The following is a 21618-nucleotide window of genomic DNA, read 5'->3' on the forward strand; positions in this document are numbered from 1 at the left end:
CCACCTCGGAAATACTGACATCATTTTTCGCCACTTCTATGGAAACCGAGACCCGGCGCCGAGGGCGCTGATGGGTGACGCTGTTCCCGCCCGCTGCTCTCCCGGCCGGGGAAGCGGCCCGGCGCGGGGGGCGGACCACATCTCCCGGGGCGCACCGCGCGCGGCCGCCGCCAGGGGCCGGGGCCCTCGCCGCATGCTAATAAGCCGAGGGGGCAGGGCTGGCGCCTGCGCGCTGGGGCGCTGGTGGCGCATTTTCCCTCCCTCCCCCCAAGAGGGGAAGGTGGCGCCCGGTGGAGCGGAAGGGGGCGGTGCTCCTCTCGCTGAGCGCTGCTGCGGCCGCCGCGACGGGAGCGGAGGGTGCTCGGGGGAGCGGCTCTGGCTGGCAGCGGAGGCGAGGCGAGGTGAGTGGCGGCGGTGGCTGCTGGCCGAGCTGAAGCTGGGGCTGCGCCGCCCGCCCGTTAGCAGGCTCCTGTTGGCGGGAGACGCTGTCGGGGTGCGGGTGGGGGGGAGCCGGTCCTTCCCCTCTACGCGGGGTCGGGCGGTGAGGGCGAGCCCCGCTGCGGGGGGAGCGGGTCCTTCGGCCGTCCTGCCCCGCCCAGGCGAGGGGCTGGCGAGCTGCCCGGGCGGGGGCCGGGAAGGGGCTGAGGGGAGGGGAGGGGAGGGAAGGGAAGGGGGGCCGACGGCCGACGGTAGCGCTGGGCGGCGCCGGCGGGCGGCGGCAGCGGCCCGGGCGGGCTGGCTTGAGCGCTCGGGGGCCGGGGCTGCGGCGGCCTGGTGGCGCCGCGGCGGGCGGGCGGGCGGCGCTTCCCTCCCCGCCCCGGCTGCCGGCAGCGCGGATGAGAAAAGGGGTGGACGGCGGGTAGGGGGGGCGAGGAGCCCTCGGCTCGCGGCCTCTCTTTATCTAAAATGGCGCTGGGGAGGCTGGGCTGCTCGAGTCGCGAAGCCGCTGGAGAGGCTCTGCCGTCTCCGTAGCCTTTACATCTCTGTGTTGAATACCGAAAAATGACGCGTGTTTATTTTGTTTTGACTGTGATGTTTTGGGCGGGGTTTAGGTCTCTGCAGGCAGGGTAACGGCTTCGTGCTTTTTGTGAAATGTGAATTTTAACACGAGGGGCGATTCGGGAGTAGTCATGGCTTCTGCCGACTCGTGTCCTCGGGCCGTCCCGCGGCTGAGGGCCGCTTCCCGCCTGCGTGCTGTCACAGCGTGGTGCCGGGGCTCTGGCGGCCCGGGCGTTGCAGTCTGGCTTCTGTGGCGTTCGTGCTCAACTATGAAAATTGAAGCACAGCTCCAGCAACAGTATGTCCTTGCTGTTCCGGTGCTGGTGTTGGAATCGCAGCTGTGGGAAGCTGCTTGTTTAGTTCGCTGCGTCTTCAGGGAAAGTGTGTGACTGCCCTTCCACCTGTGGGAAGTTGCCTACCCTTAAGTTGAATACAAGGTTTTGTTCGGCCTAGAAGGGGGCTGTAAAGAGGACTCTGCTAATTAAAATGAGAATGTGGCCTAGGGTGACAAGTACCCTGTCCAAATTACATCGGGATGAAGAGCCTCTATAGTCTCTTTGAAACAATTCACATTCACAACAGTTTTTGTGTATTCCTTCTGAAACGGGCCTTCTCACTCCTACATCCCCCTACTTGGGGCATTTGCTTTTTTCACTGGTTACGATAAAACCAGCGTCTTGGTGCATTAACTTCTGTGATGGAGCCGATTTAAGAACCTTCTGGATGGTTCTTTTGTACCACAGCTCTCTGGTTGCCTTTTGATTTCTGTGTAATACACTGTAATGGGAATCACTGAGATGATGATGCTTTTTAAAATACCATCTGTATGTTTAACCTGGACTATTTCAGTGATCATATTCCCCTAATTTTGGAGGAGGGGGAGAATATTCTGTAGAATGGGATGGAAGGGATGAGGCAAGAAGCTGTGTTACAAAGTGAAGATTTTTCTTGACATGTAACCTAGACTTGCATCCCCTGTAGGAAGCTCCTAGACACAGATTGCAGCTTCAAGAAGAGTTTTAGAGCATTTCCAACTTATAAAAGCTCATGTCACCCTCTTATTCTAGTGTCTTGTGTGTTTTCAAAGACATCATTATAGATAAGGTTTGCAGTCTAAAAGACAGCCCTGTAGGCTCTCTGTTGTTATTGTGTGGCCTGTGCCCATGACAGCTGTTTTGAACGCTTATGTGGGGGTATTGAGAAACAACTGGAAAAATAACTTAGTCATGCATGAATTAAAATGCAGCAAGTCTGTGCACTGGTTTAAAAGGAAGCTGGTTTAAAACGAAAAAAGGCCTTAACTGCCTTAATCTCTTGAATAAGCATACATGTAATCAATTCTTGCACTTTCACTAACAAAGGCTTTGCATTCCCTTTCATCTGTTGTTTAACTCCTGGCAATTTTACTTTCTATTAGGAGGTACTGACTGAGATCTTGCCTCTAAAAGTTTACGTTGAGAAGACTTTCTGCAACAGTGTAACTTCTGTAGTAAGTTGGCCAGTCACCTAGGTACGAAACCCTTAATATTAAGAAATTCCCAAGTGCGTCAAATGTGATAACTTTGTCTACAGACCGATAAAATGGCAAGTCTCATATCATGGTATTCTTGGTTACAGGCCTTTATGAGCAACTTCATTTACATATTTCTTTATCAAGTGTCCCTTTCTTTGCATAAGTTTGAGGGAGGTTCTTAGCACTGTTCTTGTTCTGGTGGGTGTATTAGATATGTAGCTGTCTGATGAACAATCAGTTTTTCTTTTCCACAGCAGTGGTTACCTATCACTTCACTTTAAAGGTAACATAGCAGTCTAGAAAAGTACATAGCGATTTAAGCTAAGTTATCATCCACTCCTTGCCTGTTAGAGCTTTTTTTTGCCTCCATTTTATTTAAAAAAATAAAAATCTTAGCACTTGTGGGAGAAGTGCCTGATTAATTTTTTGCTGATAAGCAGAATTTAAGATGGGCTTCTATTAGTTTTTCTGCCAAAAGCTGCAAAGATCTAGTCTGGTGCTGTGTAATACTAGCAAATTTCAAGTTAGCTGTGGATTCTGAATATTGTTTGTGTCCTACAGACAGGCAAGAAACCCCCTAATTCCCTCAGGGGAGGGGAAGAACCTTAAGATTTACTTTTAAGCAGAAACTTCTACAAAGAAGCAATTCCAACCCTAACATCTCTTCCTGGCTTTGTCGGGTAGCTAGGCACTTTCAATTCTAAACCATCTGTGTGGCTTTTTGACAAATAATAGTCACTGGAGAGCTGTTGATAGTGTCTCCTTATATCCATCTCTACCAGCTGCTTTCTGCTTAAAACATCTGGAGGGGGACTGTGATAATCTTCTTGATTTCACTTCCTCACTGAAGTCCTTTGAGACTTATCCTTGATATGTAAGGGTACAGTTTGACAGCTGACTCTCAGTGGCAGTGCTGTCTTAAAAGCATTTCCTATCCCTTCCGTTATACCAACAAGCTGTAAACAAAATAGGGAGTTGAGGGTGTCAAATCTGATTTAGATTGCTGCGTGACCTGACAGCTAGTTGTGCTGGCACACCATGGGATAGGATGGAAAGTTAGTACTGCTAAGAAACTATGCAAAGCTTTCCAAAAAGATGCAATCTTAAAAGCATTTTGTTGGCAACTGTTTGCTTAAATAGCCTTTTGCCACTGAAGTGCTAATACACTTGACTAACATATGCAATGAAGCAAATAAAGGAGTTGATCTAAACCTAAGCTTGGAAAATAGTTATTGATGTAAATCAACTCCCAAGTTTGGACTGCTACAAATACGTGTGTGGAGGATGGGAATGGGAGTAGATAGGAACTGATGGACCTAACCTGAGAGGAAAAGGTCTTGAATGTTGTAGAATACCAGCTTGTCCAGGTAGCTTAAGGGCAAGCAGTGATCTTAATGCTGTTCTTTTGAGTTTTTTATGGGAAAGTATCGCTGGATTATTTTGAGCAAGTGTGGAACATAGTGTATTCCACCCATGTTAACCACTCCCCTTAATAAACCTACATTAAAAATGGATTGGTCTATACTTATAAATATCACTTCAGTTATTTTTATGCATAACCTAGATAACTGTTCAGTTGCTCCGGGGGCAAAAAGTGCATCCTTTCCAGGATGCTAGCTAAGTAGCTGAGAAATGATGCTGAAGTAGCATGAGACTTTATGCTACTGCTGCAGTTCCTGTCTTAAAATGACATTAGAAGAATTGTTTTGAGCTGCTGCATCTGCAGTGCAGCAAGGAAGGCTAGAGGTGAAAGGACAGAAAATCTATTGTAGAAAACAGTTGGAAAAAATGCAGATATAGATGACTAAAGGTATGTGAACTGAAACATAATCAATAGAAAATTGCTAAGCTACATAGGGAATGGATCCTAAAAGATTTATCATAAGAGTGTATGATGTACATAGTATACGGGAAAGTGTGTAAAGATGTCTGTATGCTTAACCAGAGATACAGAAATGGTATATTCCTGTTTGGCCTTCTAAAAGAGGACTGAGAAATTCTATCAGAAGGCTGAAGCTAGTGTTCAAATTGTTTAGGTTGCCTTGGTGTGAGGTGTATTTTCTGCTCTTGGGCATCTCTGCTTTTGTATGGGGAAAGCATTTAGGAGGGTCTAATCAGGTTAGTAATATGAGGTTTTGTATGTGCTGAGTGTCTTCTCTAAAGACTTACAGTGGAGCTTCATTGTTGTGAATGCTAACACTTTAAATACTTCTCTATCATCTAAGCCCTCTAATATATAAAAGCCAGAGCAAACAAAGTCTAGGAGTTGGTTTAAACTATTTGTGAATAATTAAAGAGAACTATTTAATATATATGCTTGTTTCTTTTCTAAATTACATCTGGAAAACTTTATCTAGTGAAGCTAGTATTAACCGAAGGTGTTATGTTCAAAACTGGAGTATTTGCATAAACCTTGAAGTCAGCTGACTACTTATGAATTGCATGCATATATTTTTTTACTTCCCTAATTTTTGATCTAAGTAGTGTTGTTAAAACTTTCTTTAACAGTGAACTACCTCTTATGAAATAAAGAAATGGATGGGATGGATGAAACATCTAAAAGAATCCTAGAGCCATACCAGTATTTACTTCAACTACCAGGCAAGTTTCTTTGTACTGTATTGGTTTTAAATATCAAAATTGTTTTTCTAGCAACTTCTGTCTCAGGAAGTTTATCCATCTTGATTTTTGGATTTAAGAGTAATCAAAGTAAGTTTTCAATATTTTCCCTCTTGTAGAACCACCCTTTTTGGTGAGATTGGTACAATAGCTCTTGAGTCTATATGTTGCGTGAAAGTAGTATTTCAGTTACTCTGTTCTCCATTCCGAGTAGCTGACTTATTGGTTAAAAAGTAGCAAGGGCAAGTACTGAAGGTTTGATCCCCTACTTAAACTCAGGGCTGACAATGTTTTGTTCTTTATCTGCTTTCTGTACTGGACTCAATAGATTGTGGGTGGGGTTTGGGGTTGGTTTTTTATTATTTATTTTAAAAATAGCCTGTTTCTTTTGTGGAATTTCTTGCCCCTGGTATGTGTAGACTCAGGTGTTCTTATAGCCAATATCGGCTGTTCCTGGATTGCTTCACTTGCCAGAGGATCAACCGTCCTTGTGTGGTATCAGGTCACTAGCAACACATTCAAATGAAGTTTTCAGTCTTGAACAGTACCTATTTTAGCAGAATTCAGGAGGCAGTTTGATAGAGAATTACTGTATGGATATGCCTCTTAGAAGCTTCTTTGCTGACTGAACAGTCAGATTGCTGTGGCTTTTATTTGTACACGTCAAGTGTAAGGAAGACCATAAAAACCATCAGTGACTTTGTTTGCAGAACTACTTTGTCGTTGGAACTATTGCATGATTGCCTTCTGTTTAGCTTATATTGCATTCTGGTGGAGTTAAGGAAGTTACAAAATATGGTGAATATTAAGGAAAACAATTCTGACAGAAATAATATCTGAATGAGATAGAAGACCTTCTGTCTGGACAAGCAGCATAATGAAACACAGTACTAAGTAGCTTTTGCACATCTGCAACAAGACCTGTATATTGGCAGGGTGGGTCCTGTGGGTCCTAATTCATTATACCTGTGTATAATGAATTTCATTATTAATCTCTACAAATATCTAGGGTTGTCTTATCTACATTAGTGATTTCATTTGACTTGGCAGTTAGCATTACTTGAGTTGAAAAATAGGAAAGGAAAGAATTTGGCAGTAATGTGCCTTTTTAATGCCAGAAAGCTTGTTTCTCATTTCCTCACAGTATATGCCATTTGGGTATGTTGAAGTGGGTGGTGGTTTTGCTAGAAACCTACCTTGAGAATGAGTCTACAATATTGCAGAGAGCTTTCCAAGAGCTGGTTCTGGAGAAATTTACTTTCCTCTAATACCATCTTTAAGTGTGCTTTTTGTTTGGTTAGATTATCTCATATAACCAAGGTATATTGTAACATCTCTGCGTCTTTAGCTGCTAATTATTTTTAAGGTATATTAGGTGCCAGCAAAAAAGCTCAGCTTCTTTGTAGGAAATACACAACAGACAAAAAGTGCCAAAAAAAACCCGCTTCCATAGATAAAAGTGCTTGACTAGTAGCTCTTCAGTTAGCTTTCATTTTTAATGATGCATCTAGGAGTATACACTTAACCTTCCCACCTTGACTCCTGTGGCTCAATTCCTGTACTTCGTTGTGATTTCAACCCTGATCACTGTATACTGATGGTTAATATAATGTTATACTTACTGACAGTGCAAGCATTTCATGTCCTGTCTTGCTAAAGTATCATAAATCTGATTGTCCACTTTAACATGTTGATCTCTTGTTAATTTAGTTCACGTTTTGCAAAACACACATCTCTCTATGCAGAAATGGTGATGTGATTCAAAAGGGAAGACTTTGCTTAAACTAGGCAGGTAAAAGTGGTGTACCTGTGGAAAGCTTGTACTGAGGAACAGGTGAAGCAGTGAAGGTTCACAATCATATAGCTGGATGTTTACTGTTTTTTAAATGCTCTGGCTTTGCCCAGTGTCAGCTATGCCAAGTACAATCAGTAGGAACCAGTTACTTGTGTGAACCTTGGAGTCAGTATGAGCACCAGTGCTTGGTGAGGTGGAAAAATTGGGCATATGCTAGCTGTTCATAATTAGGGTGGAGCCCAAATGAGATGCCCGAGCTAATCTCACAAGCTCTTGCTGCAAGAGGCAGTTTCATTCCATCCTCTTTATGCTTCTGGTAGTATTCTCCTGCTTCTTAACTTGTGCCAGTTCCCAGCTTGCTAACCAAATTATTAAGTAGTATCAATCACCAAACCTGTTAAAAACTTGCCTGGTTGATCTTCTTTTGCCTTGCTAGTGCGCTGGCACAAGGGTGGGGTGAAGGAGCTGTTTCTGTGTTGGATCAGCCTGAGCTCTGAGAGGCTTTTGCAGAAAGCCTGGCTGAGGGTTAAATATGTTCATTTATGGCCCTACAATGGTCCAGTTGCTTATCGTTTAAGACTAGTTAAAAACCAAACTCTGCAAAGGGTTTAGTAACCTATGAAAACTTGAATTCAGATACATATTAAACTGTGTTTATATAAAAAGGGATTGTGTAACAGTATTAAGGTTGTTTGGAAAAAATAGGTGCCTGCTAATGTTGTCTGTAGTGTAATAACAGAGATTTTTAACTATTAAGGATTAATCTCTCAATACAAAAGGAAGATGATTACTCTGCTTCCCATTAATGAAGTAGGACTTTTAATGGTAACAGTTCGGGGTGATACTTAAATGAAGCTTGTCAATTTCTTTGACTTCAATAGCACTAGGATAGAGAAACTACTATGCTTAAGGCTTTTTTTATTATGTGGCTATTTTAATTGCTAGTATGATAATTAATGTGTATTCCTTCCCCAGCAGAATTTAGTGCTTGGGAGAACATACAGTCTGAAACAGTAACTTTTCTTGTAAAATCTCATTGTAGCAGAAAATTGCTATACTAGTTTGTAGCAGTGTTCTGCTTAATCTAGTATCCTGTCCTTTAGTCTCGTAAACAAAGTGCAATAAACAGGCTTAACTTTTACAAACTCCAATGTGGCTTGTCTCAAAAATGGCCTGATTCACAGATGATGAATCTTTTATCTCCAGGTGACTGAGTTAACAGCAGTAGCTGTTTTTGCAGCACTAAGGAGAATAAGGAGTTTCAGTCATAGTAAAACTGATATGGTCAACAGCTTGCTATAAAGGGGTAGATTCTGATCCCTTTCATGACTGTGCATCTTCCCTTTCATATGCATTGCTCTGGGCTTGGCTGCAGTTTTTCCTGGGCTTGTTAAGCAAGCTAAACAATCAAGACTGGCTTTTGTTTTTCAGCTTTTTCTGCTGGGCTGTTGAACTTGACCAGCTTAGCGAAGGAGCTAAGTACCACAGGGCATGATCCCTACCACTGACACAACTACGCTTGGCACATCAGAGGCCTCAACTTGGGCCAAGTTCCTGAGGGATGCTGCAGCTCTCCAGGTTCAGAGCTGCAGGAATGCCTGGGGGTACCGACTGGGCCAGAAGAAAGTGATGTCCCTGCCCCTAAAAGGTGGGCAGTGGTGAAAAGTGTGTCACCAAGCAAAGGAGCAGTGGAAGGGGGTTAGCAGGCTGCACAGCACCAAAAATAACAAAGAGCAAGACCCTGCAGGTTCAAGAGCCTGAAAACTCCAGATACGTAAAGGAGGGGCAGGAAGAGTATGTGCATATCAGGTTGGGAAATGGATACTCCCGCAGTAGTGAAGACTGGGAGCTGATAGCTTCTGGCACTAGGAGAAAGATTCCTGTTCCTCGAGCAGATGCACAGCTGCCAGATAGGTTCAGTGCACTGGAAGAAGACACATGGCTGGAAGCTCTGTATACAACAAAGCATCAGACTAGCACCTGGTCGCAGTAGCAAGTGATAGCAGTGGTGAGACTTCCTCCTGCAGGGGACAGAGGCCTCCATGTGAGCTGCTTAAGGAAGTTTGCTGCTTCTGGGTAACCCTGATCAGGGATGCTAGGGAGGAACTACCGAGGTGTGTTTCACCCTCAGACTACGTAACCTTGCAGCTCTTTCACTGGAGTACTAATGGATATAGCAAGGGGATGCCTGGAGCTTATCAAGCATGACTACATTGCTTTTGGAATGTGGGCCAAGGGCACAGGAAGCCAGGTGGCTTTTCTCCATGATACTCAACCCTCATCCCCTCACCATCAAGAGGAACAGACAGATCCTGCCTGTCAACAACTAGTTAGTTGCACAGCTGATACTGATAGCAGAAATCTTGGTTTTATGACATGGGACTCCCTTTGTAGATGAAGGACTACCAGGAGGAGATAGCATCACCTACCCAAGTCAGGGCAAAAGTGTGTCTCAACAGGCTGAACAACCTGGTGAGAAGGGACTTAAACTAGAAATGGATAGAAATTAGTCACTCCCGTGACTACCCATGATCAAGTAAGGAAATGGTGAACTTGTCCACGTCAGCCTACACCCTTTGTTTGCAAGAGACACCTTGTAATCAACAGAGCAGAGCTGAAGGCAGCATGTTACAGCTGTATACACTCAAACAAGGATGTAAGAACAGGACCACATGATGGGGGAAGCTCTCACTTTTTCTGGGGAATCTGCAGGACTGGATGCCTCTCTGAAGTGCCTCTACGCAAATGCATACAGCATGGGGAGTAAACAGGAGTTGTCAGAGCATCTGCATGCAGTTGCAGGGTTGCAGTTTTATTGGAGTATCTGATGTGGGATAGCTTGCACAGCTAGAGTGCTGCAGTGGATGGATATGGACTGCCTAAGAAGGCAGTCTGGGATAGCAAGGAGTGGGAGTTGCCTTTTATGTGAAAGAACAGCTGAACTGTGTGGAGCTCTGCCTGTTGAGAGCTTAGGGGTTAAGACTGGAGGGCAGATCAATAGGGGTGACGCTATAGTGGGTCTTTGCTACAGACCACCTGGGCAGGAAGAAGTAGATGAGGCCTTCAGACAACTGGAAGATGCCTCATTTACAGGCTGTGGTCCTCATGGGAGACGTCAGCTACCTCCATATCTGGTAGGAGAAACAACATAGCAGGGCACAGGCAATCCAGGAAGTTTCTGGAATGCATTGATAACTGCTTGCTAACACAGTTGATCAAGATGCTGATGAAGGAAGGGATTATGCTGGACCTCACACTTAGAAATGAGGAAGAATTGGTTAGGGCATGAAGACTGGGAGCAATCTGGGCTGCAGTGACCATGGGATGGTGGCATTCAGGATCCTGAGAGGAGGGAACAAGGCAAAAATAGAGATCACAACCCTGGACTAGCTAACCCTATTTTGAAGAGGGGAGTTAAACTAGACAATTCTACAGTGACCTTAATGTGTCAAAAGTAACTGCCCAGGTTTAAAAGTATATGGGCCTGTTCTCTTTCCTTGTCTTCCTGCAGTTCACTTATGCTGGCTGTAGTGTTCTTGTAGCTGTGTGGGGAGGTCTGCTTGGGGAATTTATCAATTTAGCCCTAATCCATCAGAGGACAGAGCTGAACATGAAAGTATACAATATAGCTGAGGTAATGTAGTAGCTTGCTTCCTCCAGAAGGGCGATGTCCCCTTCCCCTGGCTTGCAGCAGCTGCTCCTTACCCTGTGCTAACTGGCAGACCCACTTCATAAGCTGACTCAGTACATAAAGCTGGCAGAAAGCAAACCTAGCAAGAAGCAGACAGTTTTCTGCTGGGGTAATGAGTTGAATTAGCTTAGTGAGGCTTTAATGAGGGCTAGGTTAATAGTCCCTCTGCTCTTTCCCATGCTGTTCTAGCTCTTATATGTACCCTCACTGTAAGTGAGGTGCTGTTCTACGGGCATAGTTTGTGGTCACTTTAATGCAGCAAGAGTGAAGAAATACTAATCGGAAGCCTGCACAGAGCTGGAGGTCTGTGGGTTTGGGTCTGTACCCTGTGACAAGAGAGTAAGTCAGGCTGATATTTTTTTATAGAGAAGCATCTCATCTGTCTAAAGAGGTGGGAGGGACTGTCCTAAGTACATCATCTTTAATCTAACTTGATCTTTGTTTCAAGGATAAAGGTCTTGCATTCTTATCTGTAGAGGGAATTTCATCAGAGTGAATCTATTACATTCTGAATATTTTTTTTTCTTGCTTTGTCCACCCAGCATTACTAAGGAGAAAAGCTTTCCGTAGTTGTTGTTTGATTTGGGTAATATTGAGATCTTATGCTAAATGCATTTTGTTTAATCTGCTTAACTTCGATAAAAGCCTGCTGTAGTAATAGCTATCATTGCAGCTCTATATAGTAGGTAAAGCTTCTAATTTTGGAAGTCAGACCTCTATATTCTTCACTTTTAACTGCCTGCTTAGAATAATTAACAGAGCAGTGACATGTGACGGTGAAGAAACTGGATAGTTTCACCAGTGTTAAGTTTTACTCCTTTTAATTTTGCCTGAGTGTCTCTGGATTGTTGCCTTGTCTAGTTTGGGGGGGGAGGAGAGGTGTGACAAGGAGTGGAGCTTTCTGCAGCTAGGCTTTTGAGACCAGTATTAGGGGGTTTGGTCTTTTGCCATCATAGCATGGCTGTAGGCATAAAACATGCATACAGAAAACTGCTGGGATATCACATACACCAGGTAGGATTTACTTCAGAACAAGATAAAATAGCATTTATGTAGCAATAATGTTCCTGTAAAGGGGCTCTCATGAGTAAATCTGCATTTATAAAAGGAAAGATGAATGTTTCACTATACAGACAGTGCTTTTTCCTTGAATAGTCAGTGTCTAGACAGCCTTGCTGGTCAAGGTAGACAAGTCTAACAATTCAAATGCTGCCTGTACTGAGGAACTGAAGTGGCTAAAACCACTGTGCATGTTAATGATCCATTTAGAGTGTGTGCTAGTAGTTATGTACCTCATGACAAAATAACACTTGTTGCTGAACATGCAGCATTCCATAAGCATCTTTTCTAGGAAACACATTCAGAAAAACACAATTAACTGCCTAATGTAAAAAAGTAGGTGTTGACCACGTCAATGTAACTTAGGAGTGAACAAACAGCTGTAGATAAGGTACACTTCCATAGTATTTTCTCTGAGTAGTTTTCTTTATGGATGCACTGAAATATTTGTTAACACTAACTGGCAAGCCAGATAGTTTGGCAGATGTTTGTAATGGTTAATATTTTTGAGTAATCTTTTCTCCTCAGTTAACCCGTGCAATTATTTTAAAATACTGAACCTCTGATGCAGGACATTTCAACCCTCCCTTGTGCAGTACTGGTGGCCACAAGTGTGTAGTGAGTCAAATCAGGGAACCATTCTGGCCAAAATCTGATTTAACCACATGGGGAGGACTGAGTGTCTGAAGTGTTTCAAATCAGGAGTTGGATTCAATGATCCTTGCAGGTCCCTGCCAACTCAGGATATTCTGTGATTCTATGAAATCCTTAGTATCTGCAGTAGATGTCAGAAGCAGATCCAACTGGAGTTAGTGGTGATGCTCAGTTAATGTAAAAGGTTTTTGAGCTCTTGGGCACTACTCTAATTTTGTATTGAAATTTGAGCTCTGATTACTTGTGTTTAAAACAGTGAACTTCTAAGTCAGCAAATTATTGATTTAATAAATAGGTTTTTAAAACATAATTATGAGTGAGATATGTACTTTCCTGTGTCAGGCTTGCTATCAGGAAGCTTAAAATACCTGGTTTGCTATTTGAGAAACAAAACAATCCCTTTGTCCTGCAGAAAGATATTAGTGTTTCAAACTGAGCACAGAAAACAAATGGGGAACACAAGCCAGTGATAGATTATGTCTGGGTAAGAATGCCCTTTCACACAGGGCAGAGCCAGAGGACAAAGCTGTTGCAGGGGGAAGTGCCTTTCTACTAGTCTCTTCTGATGCAAATCAAAAATGGTGGTGATGGGAAGCAGTGGAAATCTTTGGGAACAGAGACAAAAATTGAAGCCCTTTGAGCCAGGGAGTACTGTTATCAACCTTGCAGCAGAGCCTAAACCACAAAGCTATTGCTTGCTTGGTGGTGACTTAATTAGGAAAGGAAAAAATCCTCAGTCCAATTTCTCCAGGCTATATCACTGCAAGTGAATCTACCCACTTCTGTCATGCTGTTCTGTATGTTCTGGTCACACAGCAATAGAAAAGCCTTAGGGAGAGATTCAAATGTTGAAATTTCTTCAGTGCTATGGGCAAGATGGCATTATCAACATGAGGACTAATATTGCAGTATCATTACGTTATATCTCTCAGTAGATCCTGAGATGAGTAATATGGAACCTACTGTCTAGGTTGCACTGCTTTGAAGTTTAAATAAACTTTTTTCCGAAGGCCTTGTTGATGTGAGCTACATATGCAGAGCTGTTTGTCTAAACCTGCCTTGCAGTTATTTGAAGATCTTGTATGTAGCTGAGCTTCTCAAAGTTGAGAGCACATTGTAGTGGGTGACTTTATTTTGTATTGATCATTAGTAGACACTGAATAAATATTTGTACATGACTCCTAGCAATTCATTAAAGCTGGCATCAATAATTTATAGGCACATAGGTCAACTTCTATTAAAATTAAGTCTGTCATGTGAAATGATCTGGATTGAATAGTAATGTTCTTTTTAACACTAAACTTGGACTTTTGATCTTGTCTTTGATTGCTATGAAACAGGACAACTGCTTGGTTCCACCAAACTAATCTTGGCCAAAGCAGAACAAATCTTATTATTTGTAGGAAGCTTCTTGGTTATAAGATAAATGTCTGAATTCTTGGAAAGTTCTATTCTGTTCAGAATGTTTGTTCAGATTTTTGTTTAAAGTATGTCAAATGTCACTTTCCTGTTTTACAGATTGACAGTAGCAAGTGAAGAGTACTGTAGGAGAAAGACCTAAAAATGGAGAGAAATAGTTGAAGATATCCATATTTGGTCAATATCTAATAATGAATCATAATTGAAACTTCTTAATCTGTTACATACACAAAAACAATGTGCCTGACAAACTAGGGCTTACTTTCAGAAGTAGTAAGCTGATCTGTATGGGTCACCGACATACTCAGGATCACTTACTAATTAAACTGCCAAAACTAAATACAGTAACTGGTAACATGCTTTGCATATTACTGCGAAGTGTTTAAAATTGAAGTTGGTGATAATTGTGTTGCCTATATAATGAGGAAATAAGCTATGCTTACTATGATATATTTTCTGCTTTTAAGTGATCACACTGATCAGCTTGCTCATATCAGCTATAGTTAAGACAAACTTGTCTCTTGTGAACTTTGTGATTTTTTTTGTTTTTTTTATAAATTCCCATAATATTTTATTGTAGGTAAGCAAGTGAGAACCAAACTGTCACAGGCCTTTAATCATTGGCTGAATGTTCCAGAAGATAAAATACAGGTACTGGCTAATTATTTTTAAAGGGTTGTTACCTGTTTTACAAGACTAAAGATTACAGATGATTCTCTTACATAGCATAAATGACCATAAATCTTAAATGCACTAGTTTCTGAATATATTAAAGTAAAATAGCAGGAAAACAACTTCAGTGCAAAGCTTTGACTGTGATGCCACACTAAAATTACTTCTGTGACTTGTCTTATGTAGAACACTTTTTTCTTTTTCAAGTGTGCTCAGCCTTTTAGGTTGTAGATAAGCAGCTACCATTGTTACCCACTTAACCTAACTTGGTTATTAACACTGAGTTTTCAATGACTTACGAAAGAAGCTAGGCAGTTACCTTGCAGACTACACAAATACAGTAGTTGAAGACTAATCTTATGATTTTGATACAAGAATATCAAAGACAGCAGTTAAATCAACTTTATAAACCACTCCTTGTTCTGGACCTAAAACTGTCGTTGTCTTATACAGTCTAGAGTCCTTACTCCCTAATGAGAAGCATTAGACTGGGAATTCTCCTTTCCTTTTGCTTTTCTGTTGGACAGATCTGTGGAAGATATATGGCTATGTATTTAAACACAGTGGCTTGTCAAATGAAAAATTATCCTCTTGGTTAGATTACAGTTTTGCCAAACTGTGTATCAAGGGGGTAAAAGATGCTCTGTATTCAAGACAATGTAAGGAATTAAAATAACCAATTTTGGGTTTTGCCTCTTACTTAGCTGGTCCATAAGTAATTTCATTAATTGTAAGCAGAAGTACCTTGTAGAGTTTGGAAGAGTCCTCTCTAGGGTGGCTGAAGAGTGACACTTCATAGTCCTCAAGTAGCAAAATGGTATAAGTGATTTAAACAATGAAGGAAGAGGCTGTATTCACCACCTAGTATCTCTTTTTATTCTCCACCTTGTCTGTATAACGCTTCAGCCAGATTTATTCTGGCTTCCAGCTGGACACTTCTTACCCTCTGTGCTCAGCTACATATCCAAATAAAATGTATTATATAGTAACCTGTCTATTGTATGCATGAGTTTAGTCTAATATCATAGGTCAGAATTCAGACTGGAAGGAGCCTCTGGAAGTTATCTAGGACAAACCCCTGCTTAAAGCAGAGCTTGCTCTGTAGCTACTTCGGGCTTCTGGGTGCCTTGCTGAGTTTTGAAAATCTGAGGATGTAGATTCTGCAGCCTCCCTGGGCCTGTCTTCCTGTGCTGAACCCCTTCCACGATAACGAGCTCTTCCATTCTGTCCAAGTGGGATTTATTATGCTGCAGTCTGTTGCATCTTGCCGTTTTGCTGAGCACCCATGACAGTACAGGTCCATATTCTCTCATGTACTGTAGTGAACTAAAGCTGCAGTGCCTCTGTGTGAACAGAAGTTACCAGTTCTGCCTGGCACTTCTAAACTGATAATTATGTAACTGTTATTGAAAACTTAGACAACTCATTCTGGTTACCTTTATGAAGAAAACTGATGCTTTAATGTTTCCTTTACCACTTAAGCTGTTTGCAATGGAACTTTAATATTTTTATTCTTCAGGTCATTTGAGGACAAAACCAAGACCCTGTCATCTTTCAGTCTTCATCCTGCCACAATTATTACTGCTTTTGTCCATACTTGTACTAATTTTAACTTAGTTGTTGACATTTGCAGGACTACCTCTAGTCATGTTTTTGATGTGTCTCATAATCTTCTTAAGATCATAGAATCGTAAAGTCCTGAGTTGGAAATGGCCCACAAGGATCATTGAGTCCAACTCCTATCCCTGCACAGAACAGTCCCAAAATTTACACCATATCTCTGAGGGCATTGTCCAAGTGCTTCTTGACTATCATCAGGCTTGGTGCCATGACTGCATCCCTGGGGAGCCTGTTCCAGTGCTCCACCACCTCTAGGGGAAGAACCTTTTCCTAATATCCAACCTAAACCTCCCCTGGCACATCTTACTGCCATTCCCTCGGGTCCTATCATTGGTCACCAGAGAGAAGAGATCAATGTCTGCCCCTCCTCCTCCCCTTGTGAGGAAGCTGCAGACTACCAGGAGGGCTGCCCTCAGTCTCCTTTTCTCCAGGCTAAACAAACCAAGTGTCTTCAGCTACTCCTCATTGAGCTTCCCCTCTAAACCTTTCACCAACTTCGTGGCCCTCCTCTGGACATTCTCTAGTAGCTTCATACCCCTAATACACTGTGGCACCCAAAACTGCTCACAGTACTCAAGGTGAGGCCACAGGCAGCACAGACTGGGACAATCACCTTCCTTGCCCAGCTGCCATACAAGTACTGCCAATACAGTACTTGATGCATTCCAGGACACGGTTGGCCCTCTTGGCTGCCAGGACACACTGTTGGCTCATGTTCACCTTGCCGTCGACCAGAACCCCCAGATCCCTCTCTGCAGAGCTGCTCTCCAGCCACTCGTTCCCCAGTCTGTCTGTACATCCAGGGTTGCTGTGCCCCAGGTACAAAATCTGGCACTTGCCCTTGTTAAACTTCATACAGCTGGTGATTGCCCAGCTCTCTAATTTGCCTAGATCTCTCTGCAGGGCCTCTCTGCCCTCAAGAGTGTCAACAGCAAACTTAATTAGTATTCCTTCAAGTCCTGCATCCAAGTCACTTATGAAGACATTAAAGAGCACTGACCCTAAGATGGATCCTTGCGGAACCCTGCTAGCGACTGGCTGCCAGCCCAGTGTAACCCCATTTACTATGACCCTTTGAGCCCAACCCATCAGCCAGTTGCTCACCTACTGCATTATGTGTTTATCCAGCTGTGTGCTGGACATTTTGCACAGGAGAGTACTATGAGGGACAGTGTCAAAAGCTTTACTGAAATCCAAAAAGATCACATTGACCAGCTTCCTTTGGTCAACTAGGTGGGTAGCCTTGTCATAGAAAGAAGTTTGTTAAGCAGGACTTGCCCCTCATGAACCCGTGCTGGCTGGGACCAATGACTGTGTTGTCTTTCAGGTGTTTTTCAGTAACTCTTAGAATAATCCTCTCCATAATTTTGCCAGGCACAGAAGTGAGACTGAGGCCTGTAGTTACTGGGGTCATCCCTGTTGCCCTTCTTGAAGATTGTGACATTTGCCAGCTTCCAGTCAACTGGGACATCCTACTTATCTAGCAGCCTGATTCCCTTCTAGCTATTTGTATTTCTTTTAATAAAAAATTTGAATTCTGGCATTCCTTATAAGACTCTTTTTACCTTAGATCATTTGTCTTCATGTAGTTTATTTAGGTGAATACAGGTGAGGATATTCTTCCTTGGTAGTTGATTCTGCTGTTGGCTGCCACCATTTCACTTTTCTCAGCCAAGTGGCCTCATTTTTTTCCAACTTACTGCATCTCTAGTACTCATTCAGTGCTGCACTGAGGCACTTCAGCTTGTTGAATTAGAGAACAGTGGGTTTGTCAGTTCTATAAGGCACTGAAATGGCCTGCACAGTGCCAAGCAAACCTTAAAGCTATTGCAGGTAAGGAGGTAGAAATCTGTGGATTGGAGTGATAGCGCAGCAGCCACTGATTCAATAGGCTTAGGTTGTAAGAAAGCATAACACTCTGTACTGGTTCTTCAGCTTTCATTATGAAGAGCATTCTTTTCCTCAGGCTACTTCCTCATGTCTTCTAAAATAAGCTTTCTCTGCTATCTGAAGTTTTTTGCTCCTTGCTTTCAACTTTGAAGTGTTTTTGGCACTGTCTTAAGTTGACAAGATAATTTAATTCAAGCACACAGTCATGAAGCACTATCTCAAACCTTAAATGTCTAGAAGCTGCAAAAGTTCATGAAACTGACAGTGATATGAAACAGGTTAGCAAGAGAAGTGCTAGAATAGGCTTATCCAAGGAATTCACAGAATACGGGGAAACTTTCCTGGTAGTACTGAGAATGAGAATGACATAATGGACTAAAAAATATTCAGACAAATAGCACTTACTGAAAGCAACTTTGTGTCCCTATCTATCCTCTGATTTAAAGTCAGTGGGCAATGATGCATCTTTACAGGTGTAGGCCCAACATCTGACTGGTAGATGAGTCACTAGTGCTGCATAAGTAGGTTGTTCTTAAAGTTGTATTTGACAAACAATTAGATTGCTGAGTTTTGGGTTTTAATCTTTGGGACAGTGGTCACTGAACATAAGGTGACTTGCTGCTCAAGAAAATGCTTGTAGCAAAATCCCTCTTACTTTTTTTCCTACAGCACCCACCAAATAGGACCGAACTAGGTAGGTGCTGCTGTTTAATGGTGGCCTTAGTATTTTTTAGAAGCAGTTGTTTTGACAGATGTTGACTGAGTGCAGTGTTTGTAGCTAGCAAGTATAACTGGTTCATTAGCTTTAAAATCATATCTTAATCGGATGTGTTTTGCAGTGAGTTTATACAGTATGCAGTTTTATATGTTTAAGTTTATTCCCATTTAAGCAGATGCTGAATGTACCTGTTCCTTGCATAGCAGTTGTGCAATAAAAACAGTATGTAGTGTTAAAACCCTTCATTTCTTGTTGAATTGTCCTGTTCTGGAATTGTTAAGATTCACTTTTAGTCAAATGTAGTCAGCTTCAAGCTTGTTCTGGACAGTTTATTGCATACCTCAGATGCTGTATGATACTGGTCTACCTAGTGACAAGTAGTAAGTATGTAGGAGGCTTCCCAAAAGAAGTTGTAGCTGTTGCCTTATTGCCAGGAATTTTCCAAAAGATGTTTCAGAAAGAATAGTCTGTCCTTTAAGAGCTCAGTACTGAAGATTACACAAAGTGTGAGGAAAGACAGATGAATTCTCCCCACTTACCAAAAAAAGGTCATGAGACAAATGTGTTAATGGATGATACCTGACAATCTCAAAAACTGACTTTGGGAGATCTCAGGTTAGTAAATCTAAACTTGTCATCACAAATTGTGTTGCTTTTTTCTTTCTTCATGTTTCTAACAACAGTTACTGCATGACTTCTAGACAATGGCATATTTTAGAACTGTAGAACAGTGAAGAGGAGAATGCAAGTGGAAACGCTTCAGGGAGTAAGTTCACTTTCAATCTGAAAACATTACACAAAAGACAGACCACATGATCCATCCAGGGCTTAGACCAAACTAGCTGAAGCGAATCATAAATCTGTATGAACAGTAAAAGCAAGTGGTATAAAGGGGAACCTCAGTGATAGAGAATATCATTTGTTAAAACCTTATCCATTTTAAATAAGGTCTTGCAAAACTGGAGGTTAAATTACAGTGGGAGACTTAATAATTTTCTCTTCTTGTAATAGGTTATCATCGAAGTGACAGAGATGTTGCACAATGCAAGCCTACTTGTGGATGATATTGAAGATAACTCAAAGCTACGGCGGGGCTTTCCAGTGGCACACAGTATCTATGGAATTCCATCCGTAATCAACTGTGCTAATTACGTGTATTTCCTTGGCTTAGAGAAGGTTTTGACCCTTGATCATCCAGATGCTGTTAAAGTTTTTACCCGTCAACTTCTGGAACTTCACAAAGGTCAAGGCTTGGATATTTACTGGAGGGATACTTACACCTGTCCTACGGAAGCCGAATATAAAGCTATGGTACTGCAAAAGACAGGTGGTCTCTTTGGATTAGCTGTAGGCCTCATGCAGCTGTTCTCAAATTATAAAAAAGACTTAAAGCCACTTCTTAACACGCTTGGCCTCTTCTTCCAAATAAGAGACGACTATGCCAACTTGCACTCCAAAGAATATAGTGAAAACAAGAGTTTCTGTGAAGACTTAACCGAGGGCAAATTCTCATTCCCAACCATTCATGCAATTTGGTCAAGGCCTGAAAGTACTCAGGTGCAAAACATTTTACGTCAAAGGACAGAGAACATAGATATAAAAAAATACTGTGTACATTACCTTGAAAATGTGGGGTCCTTTGAGTACACTCGGAATACGTTGAAAGAGCTTGAATCTGAAGCCTATAAACAAATTGAATCTCTTGGGGGAAACCCTGAGCTTGTAGCACTAGTTGAACAGCTGAGCAAAATGTTCAAAGAAAGTGAAAATTAAAAATTTAACTCCTGGGGTGGATCAAAACTCATTTTAAAATGGAAAGGTAACCAGACTATCTGAGAGGTGTGATAATTAGTCTCGCTTAAAGCTGTCTTGTAGCCATGTTACAGAAATTACTGTTAAAAAAATTTGTCACTGAGTATTTAAATACATACCCTATTACCTGCTTGTAGACTGCTTTGTTAAAGCAGGTGTCCTAAAACTGAAAGAAGTTTTGAATCTAAATGTGATCATCCTTACACAATCATCGGCATTATTTGGGGCCTAAAACTCTCATATCTTTAACCAAGCTACTGTAGGTTTCTGGCTGAAATTCTCTATTAAATTAAGTCAGATTGGCCTGAGTATGTTCTGCATTTTCAAACAATGCTCTAGTAAACCAAAATGTACAGTCTTAAATAACAAAAGAAGATACTTGCAACCAAAATGCACGTAAAACTGTTGTGTGGTATTTCTTAGTTAGATTTGTGAATATCAGATGGATCAGCTTCCTAAGTCCTAAAGTGAATATCCTATCCAGCTTCTGGGCATATTCTCAGGGGAATGGGAACTATGAACAATAGTATTTTATATGTGAGTAAGACTAATGTTTAGTCTGAAATTGTAGCTTTATAAAGATTTATGAAGTACCTTTAGAGAAAAGATTCCATTGTATCAACAAAGCATGAATTTGCTGCTGATTCCAGCTCTGCAGTGAATAATTTTGATTGCTTGGTTTTAGATTTTTAAACTGTCACATACCTTGTAGCCAGGGACTTAAATCCATGCATTAAAGCTCATACATGTAACTGTAGATAGCAACATGGTGAGCTGCTACTAGAAATGGAATGGGATTCAAACCAGGTAACTTCAGGACACCAAATTGGTGCAGGTCTCTTTAATCTCTGCTTGTAGTTGAGAGGGACTTCTCCAGGAGTTGATTCATAATTCACGCTGCATTCCTGTTCTGAGTTGCTGTCTGGAGGCATGTTATAGGTCTCTCCAAAGAGACAAGTTCTGTAATTTTTTGCTAAAACAAAGTTCAGTTCTTGTTCTACAAGCTATAATACCACTTCAGTTTTTTAAATTGCTTAAATAGTGCTTTAAAATTATGTATACAGACATCAAAATATAACTGGAACTGAGAGCTAGATTGAGGGGGGAGTGCTGGTAAGTGACAAACCCCCCTGTGCATCTCTGTGTGTGTGTATATA

At 42.0% G+C, this 21618-nt stretch overlaps 1 protein-coding gene across 6 annotated transcripts; it reads left to right on the forward strand.

The window, feature by feature from the left end:
• The first annotated feature begins 208 nt into the window (after positions 1-208).
• GGPS1 (geranylgeranyl diphosphate synthase 1) lies at positions 209-20763 on the forward strand. Of its 6 annotated transcripts, none has more exons than XM_064445727.1 (4): positions 209-401; positions 5021-5113; positions 14330-14400; positions 19661-20763. In XM_064445727.1, the coding sequence occupies exons 2-4, from the start codon at positions 5047-5049 to the stop codon at positions 20420-20422; spliced, it is 900 nt and encodes a 299-aa protein (XP_064301797.1). In that variant the 5' UTR covers positions 209-401; positions 5021-5046; the 3' UTR covers positions 20423-20763. The 6 variants fall into 6 exon arrangements, with proteins under 6 accessions (XP_064301797.1, XP_064301799.1, XP_064301800.1 ...); XM_064445729.1 differs by lacking the exon at positions 209-401 and adding an exon at positions 705-859; XM_064445730.1 differs by lacking the exon at positions 209-401 and adding an exon at positions 885-1297.
• The last annotated feature ends 855 nt before the right edge of the window (positions 20764-21618 follow it).

This window comes from Phalacrocorax carbo, chromosome 3 (genome assembly GCF_963921805.1).
Source record: "Phalacrocorax carbo chromosome 3, bPhaCar2.1, whole genome shotgun sequence".
Taxonomy (NCBI): domain Eukaryota; kingdom Metazoa; phylum Chordata; class Aves; order Suliformes; family Phalacrocoracidae; genus Phalacrocorax; species Phalacrocorax carbo.